Below are 20,749 nucleotides of genomic sequence, written 5' to 3' on the forward strand. Positions count from 1 at the left end.
TCTCCTTCAACTTAAACCCATTTCCCCTTGTCCTGTTGCTGGACACTCTTCTAAAAAGTCCCTCCCCAACCTTCATGTTTGTTGAGATAGAGCATTCTTGAGCTTGAAGGAAGTGATCCTTGACTATTACCCAGCTTTCTTGCACACCTCGTGCTTCAAGGACCTTATGCCCCATGGGACCCTTCTAAGCAGATCTTTGAAGAGACCAAGGTCTGCTCTCCTGAAGTCCTAGGTTGTGAGCTTGTCTTTCTTTCTCTTCTCATCCCTGGGATCCTGAATTCCACCATCTCGTGGTCCTTGTAGCCAAGGCTGCCTTTGCTCTTCACGTCCCCAGTGAGCCTCTCCTTCTTTACGACTATAAGGTTCAGCGCAGCACCTCCCCGCATTAGCTCCTGTTATTTGTGTCAGGAGGATACCATCAGCGCACTCCAGAAACTTCCTGGACTACTTTTATCAGGCTATGTTGCCCCTTCAGCAGATATCGCAGTGGCTGAAATCTCCTGTAAGAACCAAGGCTGTTTGTGTGTTTGTCAGTAGAGGGCACGATCCACTTGTTTTTTCTGGTCACATGGTCTATAGCAGACACCTACTATAATTTCACCTTTAATCCTAACCCATAAACTCTTGGTTGACTCCTCTTTCATCACCAGACAGTGCTCTTTGAAACTGAGCTGCAGTGTCACTTAAAGGGTGATGCCCCCTCCTCGTCTTCTCTTCCCATCCTCTCCAAACAGCCTGTATCGCTCTGTTGCAACACTCGAGTCGCAGGAGCCAGCCTACTATGTCTCTTTGATCTCAGTAAGATTGTAGCCTCTGAACTGCACACAGGTCTCTAAGTCATCATTTTTATTCCCCATAGTCTGTGCATTTACTATACAGCCACTTGAGGGGCACCCCAGCATATTAAAGATCATATTCATGACAGCATAGGTAACGTTTGTGGAAACCCGTGCCAAGCTCAGGAAGAAAACCAGTATTAAAGTACCAATGACAGCTGTGGGAATCATCAAACTCCAGCCTTCGGTATTCTGCTGTCAGTCTTCTTCCCTCCATACGCTAGCAAAAAAGAGATATTTCTCTGTTACATTTCAGGCTGTTGTGACTTATCTTGAATGCTTTGTTGCTGTTGCTGTTGGTTGATGTGACTTGTGAGCTGTGCTCTTTTTCACGTCTTTGCCAACAAACTTGTGCCAGTGAGGTTTATTTTTAGGACTAAATTAATGTCTTTGTTTTTTGCCTGATGCTTTTAGCTTCTGAAGTATTTAAGTGGATACACAAGCATCTGCTAGTACCTAAGCAGCTGTTGAAAGACAGCAGGATAAATCGATCAGGTCTGTACTCCTTGTAACTATGATGGTGCTGAAGACCCAGGTAGTTGGGACAAAGAGTGCTCAGAAGGAAAGATGTTTCGTTGTGTATATGTATTTGGGTAGAGCTGGATAGTGAGTTGACAAGCAGATCAGCCAGTAAGAGAAGGTGTTGGATTGGGGTAGACTGCAAGAGTAGCTTAATGAAAACATGGCAAGGCTAGATCTTTCTGTTAGTAAGAGGAGCTCTTGAATGCTTAGGCCAAGGTGGCAGCAGACTTTGGTTGGGTTTTTAATTCTTTGTATCGTGCCTGCTTTTGAGAGAAAAGTCTCTTCTAGCCTTGTTTCTCATAAAGGCCTGATATGTCTGTTCTAGTTTTTCTCATGTTTGTTGAAAGAACTTCCTTTTTTTGACAAAGGGAAGGTGCAAATACATTCACAGAAAATTTCTTTTATCAAGCTGAGGTACAAAAAAGTTTCCCACAGGAATTGAGAACAGTTATATAGCCCTCTTGACTTTCCTTTGGACTTGCTTGAAGATATTAGTCTCAGTTCTGTACTGTATCAGGTTCTTAAGACTGCAAGAGTAGAATGTTTTAGTAGATTTTTCCAATATTCCTTGCAGTGACCTCTGGAGCAAATTTTTCATCTCAGCTGTATTGGGAACAATGCTGGAAAGTGCTCACTGGCTCTACACTGTCCATAATTTCTGTCACTGTGTGTGTAATAAGTGACATCTGTCTGTCTAAAAGCTGAAATGTTTGCAGTTGATGTAATTTGATAGCAACCAGAAAGAAATTCACAAGGTTGGTGAACACGCAAGTAGAAAAAGCACTGATCTTTCTCATTAACAAAGTTGTAATCATTCTTTGGATAGGGGCCTGTATTGTTGATAATAAAAAAGGAACGAGGAGCAGCTGTTGAAATTATTTATGGGCTGTCAGAAAGTGGTGTAAGCATAGATCTCCAGAGACACATGCTTTGGATTTGTGGCCAAGAGTGTTGCTAAACACAGTGTTTTAGCTATTGTTACACAGTGCTTGCACAGTCTCAAGGCTTTTGCATTTCCCACTCTGTCCCCTACAGTGAATAGGCTGGGAGTGGGCAAGAGATAGGGAGGGGACACAGCTGGCCTGTAGTGACCAAAGTGGTATTCTGTACCAGGTAACATTATGCTTAGCAATAAAACTGGTGGGGTTTTTCCCCACAAAGTAACTGTTGCTCAGAGACTGGCAGGCCGCCTGTCTCCTGGTGGTGAGTTTGGTTGAGTTTTGATCACTTTCACCCTTCTAATTCTTGCCCCCATCCCACAGCAGGGGAGTCAGCAAGCAACTGGTTGGGGCTTAACTGCCAGCCTGGTCAACCCACCACACCTCATATATATCGATTAAGGTTATATTTCTATAAACCCACTGTTCTGCAGGTTCTATAAATCTGTTTGGCAAAATGAAAAACTAAAGTGTCTTTTGGTACCACATTGAAAAGAAGAATGTAGCTCACAATGTTCCAGAGTTAATCTCTGAGATCAGTATTTACTAACTGATTTATATTAAAAAAAAACTTTATTTTAGTGTTGTAATAGGAAGATGTTGAAGAGAAGAGCTGTACAGTAATATGTGGGGAAAATAGAAGGGAGGATACCAAGCTGAAGTTTGTTTGAAGGTAAATAACTGTTCTTGGAGGAACAGATCAAATTGTTTTCTTGGTCAGGTAACTTCATATATGAACTCAGGACTTGTATGAATTTCCTGAAATGTTTCATGCAGACAACCTAAAAAACCAGGATTTGAATGGAAAACTACAAATATAAGAAAATAATTGAAATCCTAAAGTACTACTTTAAAATCAAATTGGGTTAAAATTTCGAGAAGTTTTTATGCAAGTTTTCTGCAAGGAAATTTGAATGTTTTCTGTTTCTTGGATCCTAGTAAGAATCATTCTTGTTGAATTTCCTAGCTCTGTCATCAGGCTAAGGTGTTGGGCTATACCAGTTGATCTGGAGTTATTTGTTTCATACCACTGGTGCTGGGTGATCTGATGAGATGGAGTTCCTGAAATAATTTTCTAACTTTCTTTAATCTCTTTAGGCCATCTTAAGATTAATCTGTTGTTCTACTGGTATGTTTAGTCCTCTAGTCCAGAGTCTCAGAGCATTATTCAGCTGGAGTGGTTACTAGTTAGAGCAAGCCAAATATGTGCCAGACAAATGGGTGCTTAACGTAGGTGAAGTGACAGATGATCCCTTTGATCCTCTTTGCTACCCAGAGTAAAAACTGTTCTGCAAAGGGAATTTGTCCTTCCCTTTATGTTTTTTTGAGCTATGTTAGCTGTGCTTACTCAGACATAAATGTAGCTTTTTTTTCCAACTTAGCTCTCTTCTGTTTCGGATAAAGAATTGTCTTGAGATCAGATTCAGGAATTTGAGTGCAAGGCTGAGACAGGAATATTTCATGCTGTTGTTAGTGAGTCAGTTACTTAGAATGTTGATTTACTCATGCTTGATGCCTATAATAAATATTTCATATATAATTATCAACCATTAATACTTTGAGATTGGCAGTGATTTGTAGCAGTTGTATAACAAAACAGCTGTTGGGGGTGAATAAATAGCAGTGCATTTTGACTGCAAGTTGTGTTAACTAATGATAAACACGGGGGACTATTTTATGGGACTGCAAAATTTTCTAGACATTTTTTTGTCCTGCATTTCTATGACATATATGTTGGTGCATATGTGAGGGATGTGTATATATATGAAAACCTTTTTACTAGTAAATTCCATTGTTTCTTGGCACTGTCAGTTGCTTTTCACAAGTTAAAGAAAAATGGAAGTGCCATATAAAGAGTGTATTGACATTTTCTAATTTGAGATTTTTATATAGACCTGTGGTTATGAATCCATTTTATTATTTTCTTTTGTTGCTTTTCAGCTTTTCTCTTTGTGGATCTTACTCTCAAAGGATTAATATTTACTAGTCGTGGATTCAGACATAGTAACATTGAACATTTTATGTTGAACATGTTATAAATGGATGTTAGAATAACTTTGAAAGACCGAATTTTAATTCAAATTCAAAATTCCTTTTGTTTTATCAGCAAACACCTATCTCTTTATGGTGCAAGCTCGTGGTATAATGTTAAGAGAAAATGTAAAAACAATAGGACACATGATAAGATTGTACACGAACAAAAATACTACACTGAATGGCACAGGTAAGAATATTTCCTAATTTCATTTTAAAAAGAGCTTGATTAAAAAAAAAGAAAAAACAAGCCAAAATTTAATGACATCGCTTGGTTATGAAAACATAGACCAAAGTCCTGCTTTGCTGTTACTGGACTGAAGGCCAAATCGTTACCGTTTATCAGTTAACTAGGAAATGTTTGTCATGGCTGTAACAGATACCTTAATTAAATTGTTGTTCCTTTAGTGCACTAAAATGTTTTCATCTTTTTTTTCATCATGCTAGTAGGAATTAGTTACTTACAAAGTTAATGCTGTAACCTACAGGATGATATGTTACAAGTTTGTTGATAACACAGGTTTTACAAAAATAATTTCTCTTTTTAAGATTATCCTGAAGGAAACAATTCTAGTGACTGTGTTGCTCAAACAACAATGTATCTTCCAGAAAACTTCACTTACTCTCCTTACCAGGCTTGTCCAGAGAAGCTGCCTTACATGAGTAAGTTTTGAACTGACCTTAATTTTTATCTAGCAAATTGGATTGTCCTTAAAACAAAATACAATTATGTTTTTTATTAGAATAAATGCAAGGAGTCCAAATATATAGCAGAAAATAACAAAAAAAAATGCATCTGAGAATGGACAATGAAGCTTAGCAGAATTTTGGCTGTAACTATTTTATTTCTCAAGCTTTTGACCTCTTTACTAATCACCTAACGTGTTTAAATTTTTTTTTACAAATAATATTACTGTCTACAAACTAAATACTAAATATTTTCCTTAGTATGTAGGAACACTCTAACTTTGTAAAAAGTACCCATTCAGAGGTTAAGGTTTTGGAAATGAGATGCCTAATACAAAGATTCATGAATCAGAAACTAGTTGTCAAATATTCATCATTTAATCAGGGTTACCTCAGTTTATAGGAAACTGAACAAAATGGTGTCGTCATCATCATGGCTAGGCTTCGCAAACAAAGATATGGGAAGGGCTCTACCCACACTTGCTACAAGCGCGCTGATGGCTAAAAAGGCTGATGCAGGATCGGCAAGTCCGGTTGCAAAAGGCACAGCGGAAAGTCTCCTTAGGCGGTATTGGCGAGGCACAGTTCTTTCTGCGTTGTCTTTTCTCCTCAAGACTAATTCTACGTGCGTTCTCAAAGGAGGCAGCAGCGTTATGGATGGTGTGTCTCCATGTCTCCTGATTGGAGGCCAGAGTTGACCCCTGATGGTAGTCAATATGGCCAAAACTGAGGTATTGTTTCAGAGAGTCCTTGTATCTCCTCTTTGGGGCTCCTCTGTTGCGGCAGCCAGTGGCGAGTTCACCACAGAGCACAACCTTAGGGAGGCGGTGATCCTCCATCCTGGAGATGTGCCCTGCCCAGCGCAGCTGCGTCCTCAGCAGCACGGCCTCAGTACTGGTGACCCCTGCCTGTTCAAGAACAGCAACATGAGTCACGCAGTCAGTCCAGTGGATGTTTAGGATTGTATGGAGGCAGCGCTGATGGAAGCATTCGAGCAGTCGCAGGTGGTGTAGTGTAGTGAAGTGAGAATTGATGGAGGGAAGAAAGTGCAAAAGCCCTCTTGTAATGAGTAAGTAGTTCTTACATAACAAGTGAAAAGTTGTAATGATCAGAAAGTTTTAAAATTAGGCTTTCACATCCAGATGTTTAAGATTCCAAGCTATAAAATAGAACTTGATTAGGTGACCCTAACTTTATGAATCTTTAAGCCTAGAATCCAAACTTTAAATTATTTTGTTGGAAAGTATTTAATTGGAGAGGAGTGTCAGAAAGAAACTGAGTTGAATACTCTGACACCATTGCTGTTTTGGTTTGCTGTGTTTTTATAAAAGCTGTAATACCACAGATGTCCTAAGTAGCAGTGTCCTAGCCTATGAAGATCTTCTAAGCAGGTATTGCACAATTAAAACAGTTACACAAACTGAGACTGGAAGAGTTCCTTGATGTAATGTAGTGTTCTTAACCTGATGTAATAATGTGGCCCTTGGCACGATTTTATCTTCTTATACAGTATAGTTTTGGGAACATTCCTAAAAATTCTTGTTAAAAACTGTAATTTTTCATGTGAATTCTGCTTTCCTACAAGCTTTGCGTTGTGCAGATTCAGACAAAATTCTGGGCATTGTTTGCTCTCTTCTGGCTTGTAGAGAGAGCAGTCCTTAAAGACCAAGAAGTGTTGATTAGGACACCAGTTTGGAACATTAAAAGGGAGAGGCAAATCACTGCTGGTGGTCGTTGCTTTACCTTGACTTTCACCCCTAGTTGTTTGCTGTTAGAGATAGTTCTTATGTTTAACTTTTATGAAATTTCAGTCCCTTGGCTGTTCCTTCTTTAAAACCACTGTTGAGTTTTCAGCATTTTTTTCTATGTTATGAATTGTTATGTTATCAGAGTTGCTTTAAGAAGCAAGAGATGATTAGGTGGAGTGTGGCTTTTTTTTGTGTGTTCTGCATTTGGTAGAAATCATGACCTGAGTCAGTAAACCATGGAATTACTTCAGTCCTTGTAAATGTTTTGTAGACAGAATTAATATTTTTGAGTGAAGAAATAATAGAAGCATTGGTATAGATCTCAAAGCTAAATAGTTCAATTGAAATGTCTCATTTGGTGTCAGAATGTACCAACTAGAGAAGAATAATCAACAACTATCTGTACAGAAGTGTAAATATGTTATTAGAAGTCGTAATTAATTAGTATCTGTTATGCCAAAGTGTTTCACTTGCTGTGTTTAAAATCAAACACTGACTTGTAAGAGAGAAAATTTGAAATAGTTTGTGAAGATATTTGTGATGCCTTCCAGACATCTAACCTTTTGTCTTTTAGGATAACACCTGACTTAAACTGTGGGCTGTCATTCAGCCTGAGCAAGTAATTAAGTATTTAACATAGCAGTTCAGATCCAAATCATACAGAACAATGTTGCTGTCAGCTGAACAGGATTGCTGATCATTTTTTCTTCACAGAAAAAGAAGTAGATTTTATTAGGCTAATCTAGATTCCATTATAACTTCTTTTTTAGTCTCAGCAGAGTATTCTACCCAGCCTTCAAATTCTGTGCTTTGACTCTTAATATTGTAGATACACGGACATAGAGCCAAAAGTATAAAGCAGTTGCTGTTGCTTATGAATTTAAATTATATAGAAAACTGTCTATAGCCAAGTAGCAATTAGCCATGGTGTGATTATATCCATATTTCAACCTCTTTCACTCCAGAAATAGGGTTTGATTTTCAAAATTGTGTCAATGTTCTTTTCTATAACATTGCACGTGTAAACAAATAAAACTAAGTTATTTCAATAGTAAATATGTTAGCTACTTTGGGAAACAATAAGTTTGAAAAATGTCAACCAGCGAAACAAGAATGATGATGATGATAAAATTGTATATGCATTTTTCATTTATTTTTAATGCAACTTTCCAGGGATCTAGCAGTTTGTTCCTGCCAGATTAGTTAGTTTAAAACTAACTAGTTTCTGCTACTGGTTCTACATGTGTATTATTCTGCTGTCCAGGCATGAAGGGATGAGGCAGGTTAGAAGGTACTTTAGTAGGTCAGCCTACTTAGAGCGCATTGTCTTAAATCAATGTTTGCACTGACAGGTGTTTAGAATTGCCAGAGTAGGGATACATTCTACTATGCCATCCTTGCTATCAGCCTCATTGGCTATATGTAATTCTGCCAGAATTTATCTATAGGTTTCCTTACTGCTGTTCTTTTTTCCATCTTTTTTGTTAGTAATGTCTTTGTACTTATTCCATCCTGCTTAATTTAATATAGAGGTCATCATTGTAATAGAAAATAATCACTGAATAAGTTACAGTTCAGCAAAGAAATATATGTCTCACCCTTTGATTTTCATCTGTTTTTTTAATTACCATCTGTGAATTTAATTAAAACCTAAACAAAACTTCTCTGAAGATTATTTATTGCAATGAAATGTTGTAGGTGGTCATGAGATAGCTAGAGAAGAAAGCTTCTTGAGTCACATATATTTTGACCTGCATAATAGGCTGAGGCTAGTTAACTACTCTTCTTTACATCAACTTGCCAAATTTGTATCATGAAGGGAGTACAGTAAAATCATGTTTTGTTCCAAGTACATATGTGCTTAAAATAGGACAAACTAGTGCCTTTTGTGTGTGACTCAGTGTGTCAGGTTACAATGCACTGGTTGAGCACTGCTGTGCTAATTCATAAGCAAGACACCTCGCCTTCAAGACAGAAGCAGTACAGAAGTCTTTAATCAGCAGAATTTTAATGCTAACTTGAGAAGTCAATGTAAAGCAGACCATTTTTTTCAGTTACATGAAATAAAACTGTCATGTTAAGAAATTTTAAGCAGTTTGCCCAAGTAACTTCATGGTTTGTCTAAGAACTGGCTCTTAGTGAGCTGTAAGAAATACCGAGATCATCTAATTTGATCACCTAAGTGCACTGGGATTGAATATACCTAAGCCTTTATAAATAGATACTAGAAATTATTTTTTTTTTTTAAACACAAAATAAAGTCAGCAGTGGAGAAAGTTCCACTGTCTCCAGAAGCAGAACTACTGTTCCATCGACTGAATAGTTTTTTCCTAATACTTCACCTGATACTCAACCTGCATTTACTTTTTTTTTTTTGCTTCCCTCTTGCAAGTTAATCGGATTTATCCTTGCCCTTCTTGATACTTGGAAAAATGATGGGTACCAAATTATTCTATCTTGAGAAGACTTATGTTTTAAGTCTCTTCCTTTGTAGATAAACCAGTAGTTTCAACCTTTCTAAACTACATAGTTTCGAAAGCTTTTGTCATTTTTTACTTTCTCTAATTTGATTTCTTTTTGAAGTATCATAACTGACTAAAACCCCTGTTGCAAAACAAACTAGTAATTACCTTCTCTTTCTTTCATATAACAGTGATTATTGTATTCCAGAATGAGAGTTGCCATTTTTGTGCAATTGACTTAGTTTACTGTCTCATATTAATAAGCATTCCATTATAAACCATTAAAATATCTTTCTGCACACTGCAGGTGTTTTGTGTGTGTATGCTTCATTTCACAAGAAATCCATGTCACTTTTTTTTTCTTTAGTTAATTTCACTCTGTTGATTTCAGTATGTGTGTGATTTGTTGAAATTACTTTGTTTTCCAATTCAGTTCTTCAAAATGCTTTCTCAACTTTCTTGTTTTGCGGATTGTAGAAATATGTTTTATTGGAGCACACTAGACAGTGAATGCTAAGCCCAGATATTGACTGAGTTGCCTTCTCCTGCCCCCTCCAGTGACAGGGAAATAGCACTGATTTCTATTTGCCCATCTCTTGTCTATTTTCGGTAGTACCAGTATTTTTCTGGGTTTGCTATAGATACTTTTTAAAAAGTCTGGAGGGAATTTCATCATATCCCATCAAATTAGAACAATCTGACTTATGTAAATACTGGTTTATTATTTGTCCTTTTTAAAAAATATTTTTCTTAAAATGTATTTAAACTCTGTAAGCATCTGTTCACAGCTAAACTTTTCTCAGGAGACTAAGACACCCAAGTCCTTTGCGTCATGTGTTGTTTGCTTCCTTTTCTGGTCTAGTAATTGACCTTTATTTATCTTTATTTTCCTATTAGTTTCTATAAATAAACTGAAAGTCTCTTTTTGCTTCTCTATCTCTTGGTAATTGAAATTGATGTAGTGTTTTGGGTTTTTTTAAAAAATTTAATTTGTACATGTTTTTACTCTGTATATTGTTCCTTCTTTGATTGCACTTGTTTGTACTTTTTGTAAGATCTTTTTTTCAGGTTGTTGAAGAGTTTCAGATAAAACCATAATGATAATCTAAGCTTTTTTAAAAACCCCTTGTTTTATTTTTTTTTTAATTTTTATTTAAAGCTCTGCAGAATTAGCTTGTTCTGGTGTGTGTTTATGCAGTCTTTTTTCAGCAAGTGCCAGGTTTCCTTTTTTGTTTTAAAATAAATAAATAAATGTGGATTTCTTTAAACCTGCTCTTAAAAGATCTTCCCCTTATTGTGCTGTTCCTGATCCTTTTTTTTCCCATTGTGTTCCTTTTTTAAAAGTGACATTTACAAGTAATTCTACGTTTAATCATATCCAAAACTAAAATAGCTCTTGCAATATCTTCTGTCTTCTTCTGAAAACAGTGGTTATTCCTAGTATGCTCCAAAAATTTCAAGCCTTCCAAAAGATTACACAGCTAGTCAGTTCGGTTTTACAACATGAAGCAATCTTTTGGACACAAATATGATCTTCTGGGCATGGGCACAATGGAGAAAAAAGAAGTGATTTCTTTCATTGACTTTAAAATTTTAACTCTTACCAAAAGACTTTAATTTGTGGAACAAAAGTAGGTAGAATATGTTATGGAACTTGACTCTCATTTTCTAGAATAGATACAGAATTCAAATTGCTTTGCTTGTTCTGTGTTGTCTGAGATGAGTATTGTGCTTGTAGGATTTACTGAAGGAATGTAATGCTTATCTTGGGAAAACTGATTATTAAGAGGGTAGTATGAATTGGTTTTTGTTTTTATCTGTAGGTAATGTAAATGGAGATTTCTGATGCTCTGTGTCTATGATATACAATGTAATGTTAGATCTGTTATCCTAATTGAAATTAATGGTTTTTTCCTCTGTTTAGGAGGCCTTATTGATGTTAATATGAGTGAAATTAGTTTTGATGAAATTCAGGAACTGTTTTCAAAAGATTTAGACATTAAGCCAGGAGGACACTGGATACCAAAAGACTGTAAGCCACGATGGAAGGTGAGATACTGCTTTTCTGGTTTTTGTTGAGTTTTTGTTTGTTTGTTTGTTTTTTATCCTGTTGCTGTGTAAGAGTAGTTTACCATTGCAGACACTCGGTCTTTTACTGCTATATATTTTATATAATATGTAGTATATTATAGTATAGTATACATAGTATGCTGTCTGTGCTCAAGAAGAAACAAAGCTTGCAGAAAAACTTGAAATGTATTGTAAAGACTTTCTAATGATTCATTAACTGTTGTTACTAAATCTGAACATTAAAAAAGTGAACATTAAAAAGAAAATCGTATTGATGTTTTACTCGCACTTTTTGTCTTTTTAATTGTTTAACCAAAATTCCAACATGCTGTCCTAGCAGGAACTGAAGTGTGAAACACCAAGCCAATTTAAATGTAAAAGTTGAGAAGCCTCTGTAAGCTATGGGAAACTTGTTTCTTAATGAAAAATTAAAATGTAAAAATGCTAATTTAATAGCTTAATTTTTTTTTTTGAAGGTGGCTATCCTTATTCCTTTTCGGAATCGCCATGAGCATCTTCCAATTTTCTTCCGTCATCTGATACCTATGTTGCAGAAGCAGCGGCTGGAATTTGCCTTCTACGTTGTTGAACAGGTAACAGCATTTACATGAAAAGTGACTCTTAGATTTGGGTGAATCCAGAATTTAAAAATTGTTACTTACTGTTCTAATTATTTGAACGAAAAAGCAAAGTTCAGCTTCATTTCCCAGTTTAAGCAGGGGCCAGATACATGTTGCTTTTCTTCAAATATGGGTTGATATTTTCTAGATGATAACATGACCTCTTTGAATCTAATGTCCTTTTGAAAGTTTGCAAGGATAAAAATTGGGGCTATATTTGGCTGGCGACCGGTCACCAGCGGTGTTGCTCAGGGTTTAATGCTGGGGCCTGTTCTGTTCAATGTACTTATCAGCGATCTGGATGCAGGAGTTAAATGCACCATTAGCAGGTTTGCTGCTGATACCAGACTGGGAAGTGCTGTTGACTCCCTTGAGGGGCAGGATGCCTTGCAGTGGGATCTGGTTGGATGGGAGCATTTGGCTATGAGTAATAGGATGAAATTTAACAAGTCAAAAAGCCAGATTCTGTACCTAGGACAGAGTAAAGCTTTCTGAGGAGAGGAATCACAGAGTCACACAGAATCACCAAATTGTTGAGACTGGAAAAGACCTCTGAGAAGTGCAGAGGGATCTGCTGATCTCGTCTCCCTGGGATCTAGTGACAAGATGCATCAGAATGGCTTAAAGCTGCACCAGAGGAGGTTCAGACTCAGTAGGGAGTATGGAGTTGGTCGAGGTGCCAAGCCTGTCAGTGTTTAAGCGGCATTTGGACAAGCACACCAACCCTGAGGTGGTCAGGCAGCTGGACTGGCTGGTTGTTACAGGTCTCTTCCAACTGAACTAGTCTGTTCTAGTTTTAACGAATCTATTTCTTGTTGTAAAAAGAAACAAAACTTAATGTTTCTTTCTTAGTTTGTACCATTATTTCTTTAACTCATGTCATGCTATATTAATCCTAACTGATACTTAAGAGTTGCTAGTGCTCTGAATCACTAGTGCTATTTTGTGTAAGAAGGGGCGACATCCAGACCTTTTAAATTACAAAACACAGTTGATGTATTTGATACTACCCAGAGCTATTGCACTGCTTATGCTAGAGGAATAACAAGCATCTTTGTAATTTTTTTTCTTTGTGGTAGAATCCTCTACCTATACTATTTCTCATAGTATTGAAATTTAGTCTCTTTCTTCTTGATCCTTACAATGTCTCCTTTGTTTTCTGTTTGAAGACAGGTGCACAACCTTTTAATCGTGCAATGCTCTTTAATGTTGGCTTCAAAGAGGCTATGAAGGATGCTGTCTGGGACTGCATAATATTTCATGATGTGGATCACTTACCTGAAAATGACCGAAACTATTATGGGTGTGGAGAAATGCCACGCCATTTTGCAGCAAAGCTGGACAAATACATGTATATGTAAGTAAATAGCTTTATTCACATTTTTTTCTTAGAGACCCAGAAGCATTCTTAAACTCTGTGTGAATTTTATGACAGTATATACAATGGGTGAAATCAATAAAACAGCCTCCTGCCATGCTGTTTACGTAAATTAATATCTAGTGATTAAAAGGAAGAATTTAGTGTCTATATTTGATATGTTTCTAATTTGAAGATACTATTTGCAGTTTTCAGCATTTAACTTATTGCAGTGAGGCTGATCTCAGAAAAAACCCAAAAAGGTTATGTGTATCAAATGGGAAAACATTACCTTGCTTATTAGAAATCTTTTCTGGTTACATAAGGTTTTGTAGAGGCTGTTAACAAGTAAATAATCTACAACAAAATACCACAAGAAAAATGTCTGAATTTTTCCATAAATGTACAATTTCTGTCTGGTTCATACTGTGTTTTCAACAGAAGATTTTCTTACAGCTAGACTATTCCGTATCTTGTGTTCAGTCTGTTGGCATTTGATGCATGAAGTGGGTCCTGCAGTTTTGTTGCTTCCTTTCATTCTGCCATTTTACATTAATGATGTTTGCTTGCTTTTTAACACTCTGCTGTCTCGTGACACTCTTCCAGTCACTTTAGATAAAGATGTAGCTTGTTGCTTGCTACATGTATGTGTTTGTCATCCTGAAACTTCATTTGTGAAATCAATCAGTTTGACAGCCTGGTCAACCTGACAGATCAAAAGCAATGGATTGAAACATGACTCTCTGGTTGGACTTCAGGTTGTCAGCCAGTTAGAGTTAAAATGTTTAAAGATTTTGTATGTATTAAAAAACATACTGGTGTGAGATCATTTATCTTTATATGTATTCATTAAATACTTTATATGTACCCTTACATACAGATATATATACCCTTAGATAAATATTTACAAAATACATGCTTATGGAATAAATGTATATATAAATGCATCTTTACAAAATATAAAAATATAATTTTATGTGTATATACTAAAAAAGCACATGTACACCACACACATACATACATATGAATAAAAGCCTCAAACAGTTCCATTAAGTGTCATATTCCAGTTGTATTTATTTTTGGCTGATGCATTAGTTTTGGCTTGGTGGTGGCTTTTTGTTGGGTTGTGGCATTTTTGTTTGTTTAGTTGGTTGGTTTGGGAGTGGTGTTTTTTGGGTTTTTAAGAACACCTTTTATTTCACTTAAATGTTGAAAGGGATATACAGTAATAACATCCCCCGAAATCTATTAAGATTTGGTTGAATCCTGTGTTTCCACAGAGATCAGAAATTACATGACTGTATTTCTTTTTCTTTCCCCTTGCATTCTGGAGTTATTTGTCCTTCAGTGTGGCAATTGTGTCCTAAGCAATGGTAAATCTTTTTGTAGATAGTCCTAACTCCTTGAAGGTTCCAGATTTGGAAGCATCTCCTGAGAAATACATTTGATTACTTCTATTAGATGAAGTTGTGTGCTGTTTCTGAAAGAGGAACACACTTTATTGTAGCAGCTTCTGAGTTAAGGATGCAAGTCGGTATTGATGGAAGTAAAGATAGATACTTAAATATTATTACTTTAAGATTGACAAGATGTTTTGAGAACTGGAAATCATGTTTCCTGGGCCTTCGTATGTTATATTACATAGTTATAGTGCCTGTTACTGATCCTTTGGATTCAAAAGTTTAGCTTCTAAAAACAGGAAAACTGTTTTTTATATAAGTATGTATTTCGCTGTGGTTGAATATATACTGTTAAGCTGTTCCTCTCAAGTTTTAACAGTTCTGTAGAATGTAGTTATGAATTAAAATTACTGAATTGATGCATTACTGATCTGTATTTTTTACACTTGGTTAAAGAGAGTTTTTTTCAGTTGAATAGTGGCTTCACTTAGCACTTAAGCTGTGAATTTAAATCAGCCATCTGAAATAAGTAACAGACTTTTGTTTCATGTGGTGGTACTAATTTGAGCTACAATTTAAGAGTACCCTTTATGCAAATCAGACAGTACTGCCAACATTTTGTTCAACTTCTGTATATGTGATTTAATGCCTGTGATCTGTGAACCAGATTCCCTTAGTGAATACATTCAGCGTCTGTTCATGTCCTTAGTTTGGGGTTCTTTTTTTTTTTTTTTGTGAAGTGTTGCTGAAAGAGAGGGCTGCCTGTCTAAGTTCAACTAGTAATACAAAATTTGTCATTTGTTTTCAGTCTTCCATACAATGAGTTCTTCGGTGGTGTAAGTGGCCTGACAGTAGAACAATTCAAGAAGATCAATGGGTTTCCAAATGCCTTTTGGGGATGGGGTGGAGAAGATGATGATCTTTGGAACAGGTGAGTATTCAGTGCTTGTGTGTTTTGCATTGTTTTGTGGTATCCACTCTTTGTGAGCAATTAGGAGTTTTTCCTGCCAGTTGCTATCTTTTTTGTTTGTTTAAATGAACAAATACTAACATTTCTAAAGAGTTCCCTTTAGAAATAGCAGAACACACCTTTGAAGGGATAAGAATGATGTTCTTTCTTGGCCTAGGGACAGTTAACAGGCTTTTAAGAGAGAACTCTTGCAACAAGTAACACGTGTCACAGATAATGATATTAAGCATATTTAGTCCCATTCCTTCTAGTCTTCTTTGCATTGTCTTTTCATTTTAATTTACATCTCTCTTGCTGCTGGTATTATGGAATACCATCCCACAGACATATGCAGAGTAAGCATCAGTTTAAGTATCTTTCATATCTTGAGAGCAGTGTTTGAGAGAGATTAATTTATGACTATATTGATAGTCACAAATTGGACAGTGGACAACAGTGCTCACTGTATTGCTAACTGCTCACAGTAAACAGGTGTAAAATGTTCCACTTTTGCTCTTGGAGCAAAGCATCTGCACGAGTTTATTATATATAAAGAGATATCTTTTAAAGAAAGAGTTCACATGCTTTTTTTTCCTTAAAATTTTAATATTTTTATGCTGTTGTGCTTTAAGAACAAAGCAGGAAATACTAAATAGGAAGTTATTATTAGTTCATATTTTCTTGGTTTTGCTAGCATTTTTAGTTGTTGAGTTAGGGGTGGTTTGGTTTTCTTAAGTAGAGAATGTCAGTGAACACAAAGAGCTCTGAAAGTTTTGATGCATATATTTGAATTTTGCTGTAACTTGTAAAAACATCTTTTTAATGCTCTTCATACAAATGTTTGTGATACACTGCAGGGTTCACTATGCTGGATACAATGTAACAAGACCAGAGGGAGATTTAGGGAAGTACAAATCCATTCCTCATCATCACAGAGGTGAAGTCCAGTTTTTAGGACGGTAAGAAAAGCAGAGAAATATTCAAATACCTCAAATTGTAAATTTTTTTCCTTACACATATACAAATAAGCAGTCAGTGCTTACCAGAATTACCCCCTATTTAGTGCTAACTTTGTATTTTCTTAAACACATTACATCTGGTGTTCAGATATTTCTTATTGAGCCATGAGAGAGACTGAGCTGATGTGTCAAAAGATATTATCATCATAATCTTTGATGCAGGTTGTTATTGTTTCCTAGTAGTTTGGGCATTTGCGCTGGCAGGGCTCTGTTAGTTGGTGTATTTGGATATTCTGTAAAAGAAAGCAGTACAGCTAGGGGAAATTACTCCTGCTTGGAAACAGACTTTAAAACTCTTGAAGAATTAATTTCTTACATCATATTTCATTCTTTTCTGAGATACAGGTATTCTCATTTCCTACTTACATTCACATGGATATTTAGTGTTCCTTTCTTTTGATACAAAGCTGCAAAACACTTTAATTGGCTAGCAGATTCTGACTGCCCTAGACTGGAATAGCAAACAGAATGCAGCAGATGAGCTACACCTAAAAATTAGAATCATAGAATCATAGAATGGCCTAGGCTGGAAGGGACCTTAGAGATCATTTAATCCAACCTCCCTGTCATGGGCAGGGACACCCTATGTGAAACACAAAATAGGTTTATGGTGTGTATTTTCAGATACTTAGAAATATTGCTCAATTTTATTATCAGTGGGTGTCTCTTTTTGGGAACATCTTTATTTTTCTGCTTTATTCATAGTTTTTTAATAGATATATACAGTAGGCATTAGTAAATATTGTAATATGAAATGTATATATATAATGTAGTAAAATGTACATGTCAGTAATCTAGAGGAAGTTTTTCAGTCACCTCAAATTTTGATGTTTACAAATGCAGGAGTCTCAAGAATGAAATGAAAAACAATTTAAATATATAATAGTGAACAGTGAAGTTTCCTAAATCTTCTCTGAGCTCCATAGTTGAGCTCCATAGCAAAAGAACATGAAGAAATTGGTTGTTCTTTAAAAATTGATGCGGTTTGGGACCATAAGAAAGTATACATATTTGAATGCCTTCTTTGTTATTTAGTCTTAATGTTAACTTGTACATATGAACAGAAAATCTAAGTATTAAAAAACAAAGTGTCTTCTGAAGTAGATAATTTGGTAATTTCAAAGGGCTGAGAGGTAGTTTCAGAATTTAAAGTGTGTTTTGAGATGAAATGACTGTTACAGTATCATGTCTAGCATCAGTTGAATTGTTTTTTACAAGTCTTTCTCATGTTTTTTTCTTCCCACTTCCTTTGCAGATATAAACTTCTGAGGTATTCCAGAGAACGTCAGTATATTGATGGGTTGAACAATTTAATATATACTCCTAAAATACTTGTCAGTAGATTGTATAAAAATATAACTGTTAATCTCATACCAGAACTTGCTCCTGTTAGAGACTATTGATGGAAGTGGAATGACAAGCTACTCTACCAGAATAAACTTTTAACACTGGAAGCTACTAATAGATACTGTAAAAGAAAACAAAACAAAATGGATAAACAACAGCTTAGAATTAATGATTTTTAATCATTTGATGATGCATATTTGGGATGAGAATTGATGGTATGTACCATGCATTTTGTTCTGAAAGAAGAGCCAGCAGCTACCACTCAGCAGTACCACTCAGATGTTTACAGCATGTTCAGGCCTTCATTCTTCATATTCTCTATCTTAACCACTCAAGTAAACAAACTGCAGTAACCAGACTTGTAGCTTCTCTGAAAGTAGGTCCAGAGGCCTCTACTTCCAGAATTTTTTTTATACTAAACTGTCCCCTCCCTCATATTTAAATGAATGCTTTTGTTTCTTTTTAAAATGTGTTTTGTAAATATGTGATGTAAATTAACGTGTGTACATTGCTTTTAAATTGCTCAATATTTTATGCTTCAGTATGTATTTGAATGTGTTCTCGTTTTGAATTCTATAGGAATGTTCTTATTAGCATGAAAGAACAAGTGTAAAATGTAAGTATGCTTTAAAAAAGGTTATACCTTATGTGAAACAAAGGAAATATTAATTGTTGGCCAGCTATGACTGTAAACTGTTATACTAGTTTTGAGCTCTAGGCCTTCTGCATATCTATATAGAAAAATCAATTTCATATATGAACTTGCTAAAAAGAAAGCTTTTAATTTTATTTATTGCCAGCAAAATTGTATGATACCCTGCCTGCCATCTAAATCCTATTTATATGCATATTGCATGTGTATTACGGAAAATCTTGCCGTTGTTACGTATTATGATCTGCAGGAACCCTGTTTCCAAGCGTGCCACTAGTGTCAATGTCAGGGATTTTAATGCCTAAAACAATGTGTCTGGGTGCGTACAGTATTTTGGTATTGTTCTTTTAAAAAAAAAAAAATAATTCCTGGTAAACAGCACTTTTATTCCTCCAAAATCAGAAGAGCCAAAAACGTGTCTTCGTTGGAAGAATATTAGATTTTTAAGATAATAATAAAACGTAGTTCTAATAGTTCTAATGCTTGCAGTGTGGGATTTTCAGAGCCACGATATTGGTCCAGCTGTTCTGCTGATAATGTTGATGGCATAAGCGGAACTGAAAGCAGGCCAATCCCCAGTGCATTTTAAAATTCCACTCATAATATATTACTCAATATAGCTATTTAAGGACCTATTCTGGTAGAGTGCTGAGTGCTTCTATGATGCACTAAGTATCCTCAAGTCGATGACTTTCCATGAGATTGAGGTTGCACAGTCCATCTGAGGATAGGTCCTGTCTGTTTCTCTATTTTTGTGGTGTTACATGTATAAGTAACTAGCCTCTTTCTTTGGCTTATAATGAAAAATATATCTTCTTGTTTTCTGTTTGCTTGTAATGTTATGCTACCTAAAGGTATCCCACTGCTAAGCATTACTATCTGTTCCTAATATTTTTTTACATCCTTTGTTAATACTAAGTAAAAGGACCAGATTGTTTATTTTCTATGTTAATGCAAAGATATTGACCGAGACCTACTAAACTGTTTTGTTTGTCACAGTTACTCAACTCTTTAGGAACCAAAGACTGACTTCTGCTCCCGTAAAGAATGGAAAGCAGTATATAATAAGGATTGTTTATCCATGGAGTGTTCTGTAAGAGTGTTGACAAAGAATACTAACTTTAACTCATTACTATGTGTTGGTTTCCTGAGTTGCTGCCACAGATGGTGTGGCGCTTTGTATATTTCGGTTTCTTTGCCATAAACACCTTTTCTTTCTTTGACATCCCAGCAGCAAATTTTGCCCTTAGCTATTCTTCAGTAAAGTTATAATCTTAGTTGTAGGCATCTCAAATATTTAGTAGAAGGGTAACGATTTAAGTAGCTGAAAACAATTGTAAGGGATATTTTAAACTGTACTGGAATTACCTTAAAAACTACCATTTAATCTTATACGCTTTAGGAATGATGTAATGCAATGAAAATAACAAAAAGTAAGCAAAGTGGACAAAACATCTTTCAAAAGCTGCTTAAGTGATTTGGTCACCTCCTGATATATTTTTCTATAACTGAGTGTATAGAATATTCTGAAGCATATGGATAAAGGGTAGATAAATAATACACTGTATGAACAAATATATCTTCAAAATAAAATTAGTCATTTCATAACAGACAAATACAATTCTTTAAGAACTGTTGAATAAATTTTTTAATCATCAGTGTAATTTCAAAGTGATTTCTGGTTTTCAGTGCAAGTTCACCTATAGTTTAACATCTATGATTATGAAACATCCTTTGGTATTGTATGTCTGTACTGTTTTCTGAAGCATGCTTTTGCACTCATTTATTAGGCACATGAAATTAATGTGCAATTTTTAAAAAATCATAGAATCATAGAATGGCGTAGGCTGGAAGGGACCTTAGAGATCATCTAGTCCAACCTCCCTGTCATGGGCAGGGACGCCTCTCACCTAGATCAGGCTACTCAAGGCTCCATCCAACTTGGCCTTGAACCCCTCCAGGGAGGGGGCAGCCACAACATCTCTGGGCAATTTATTCCAAAGTCTTGCCACCCTCATACTGAAGAATTTCTTCTTAAGATCTAAGCTAAATCTTTTCTCCTTTAACTTAAACCCATTTTCCCTGGTCCTGTCGCTGGACACTCTTGT

The 20,749-nt window shown here is 35.8% G+C and overlaps 1 protein-coding gene across 1 annotated transcript; it reads left to right on the forward strand.

Moving 5' to 3' along the window:
- The first annotated feature begins 693 nt into the window (after nucleotides 1-693).
- Nucleotides 694-18,643, forward strand: B4GALT6 (UDP-Gal:betaGlcNAc beta 1,4- galactosyltransferase, polypeptide 6). The gene is made up of 10 exons (XM_009873076.1): nucleotides 694-798; nucleotides 3,395-3,425; nucleotides 4,404-4,520; nucleotides 4,880-4,993; nucleotides 11,152-11,276; nucleotides 11,774-11,890; nucleotides 13,087-13,274; nucleotides 15,483-15,605; nucleotides 16,481-16,582; nucleotides 17,898-18,643. The coding sequence occupies exons 1-10, from the start codon at nucleotides 694-696 to the stop codon at nucleotides 18,043-18,045; spliced, it is 1,170 nt and encodes a 389-aa protein (XP_009871378.1). The 3' UTR covers nucleotides 18,046-18,643.
- The last annotated feature ends 2,106 nt before the right edge of the window (nucleotides 18,644-20,749 follow it).

Source organism: Apaloderma vittatum, unplaced genomic scaffold (assembly GCF_000703405.1).
Source record: "Apaloderma vittatum isolate BGI_N311 unplaced genomic scaffold, ASM70340v1 scaffold16157, whole genome shotgun sequence".
In the NCBI taxonomy this organism is placed as follows: domain Eukaryota; kingdom Metazoa; phylum Chordata; class Aves; order Trogoniformes; family Trogonidae; genus Apaloderma; species Apaloderma vittatum.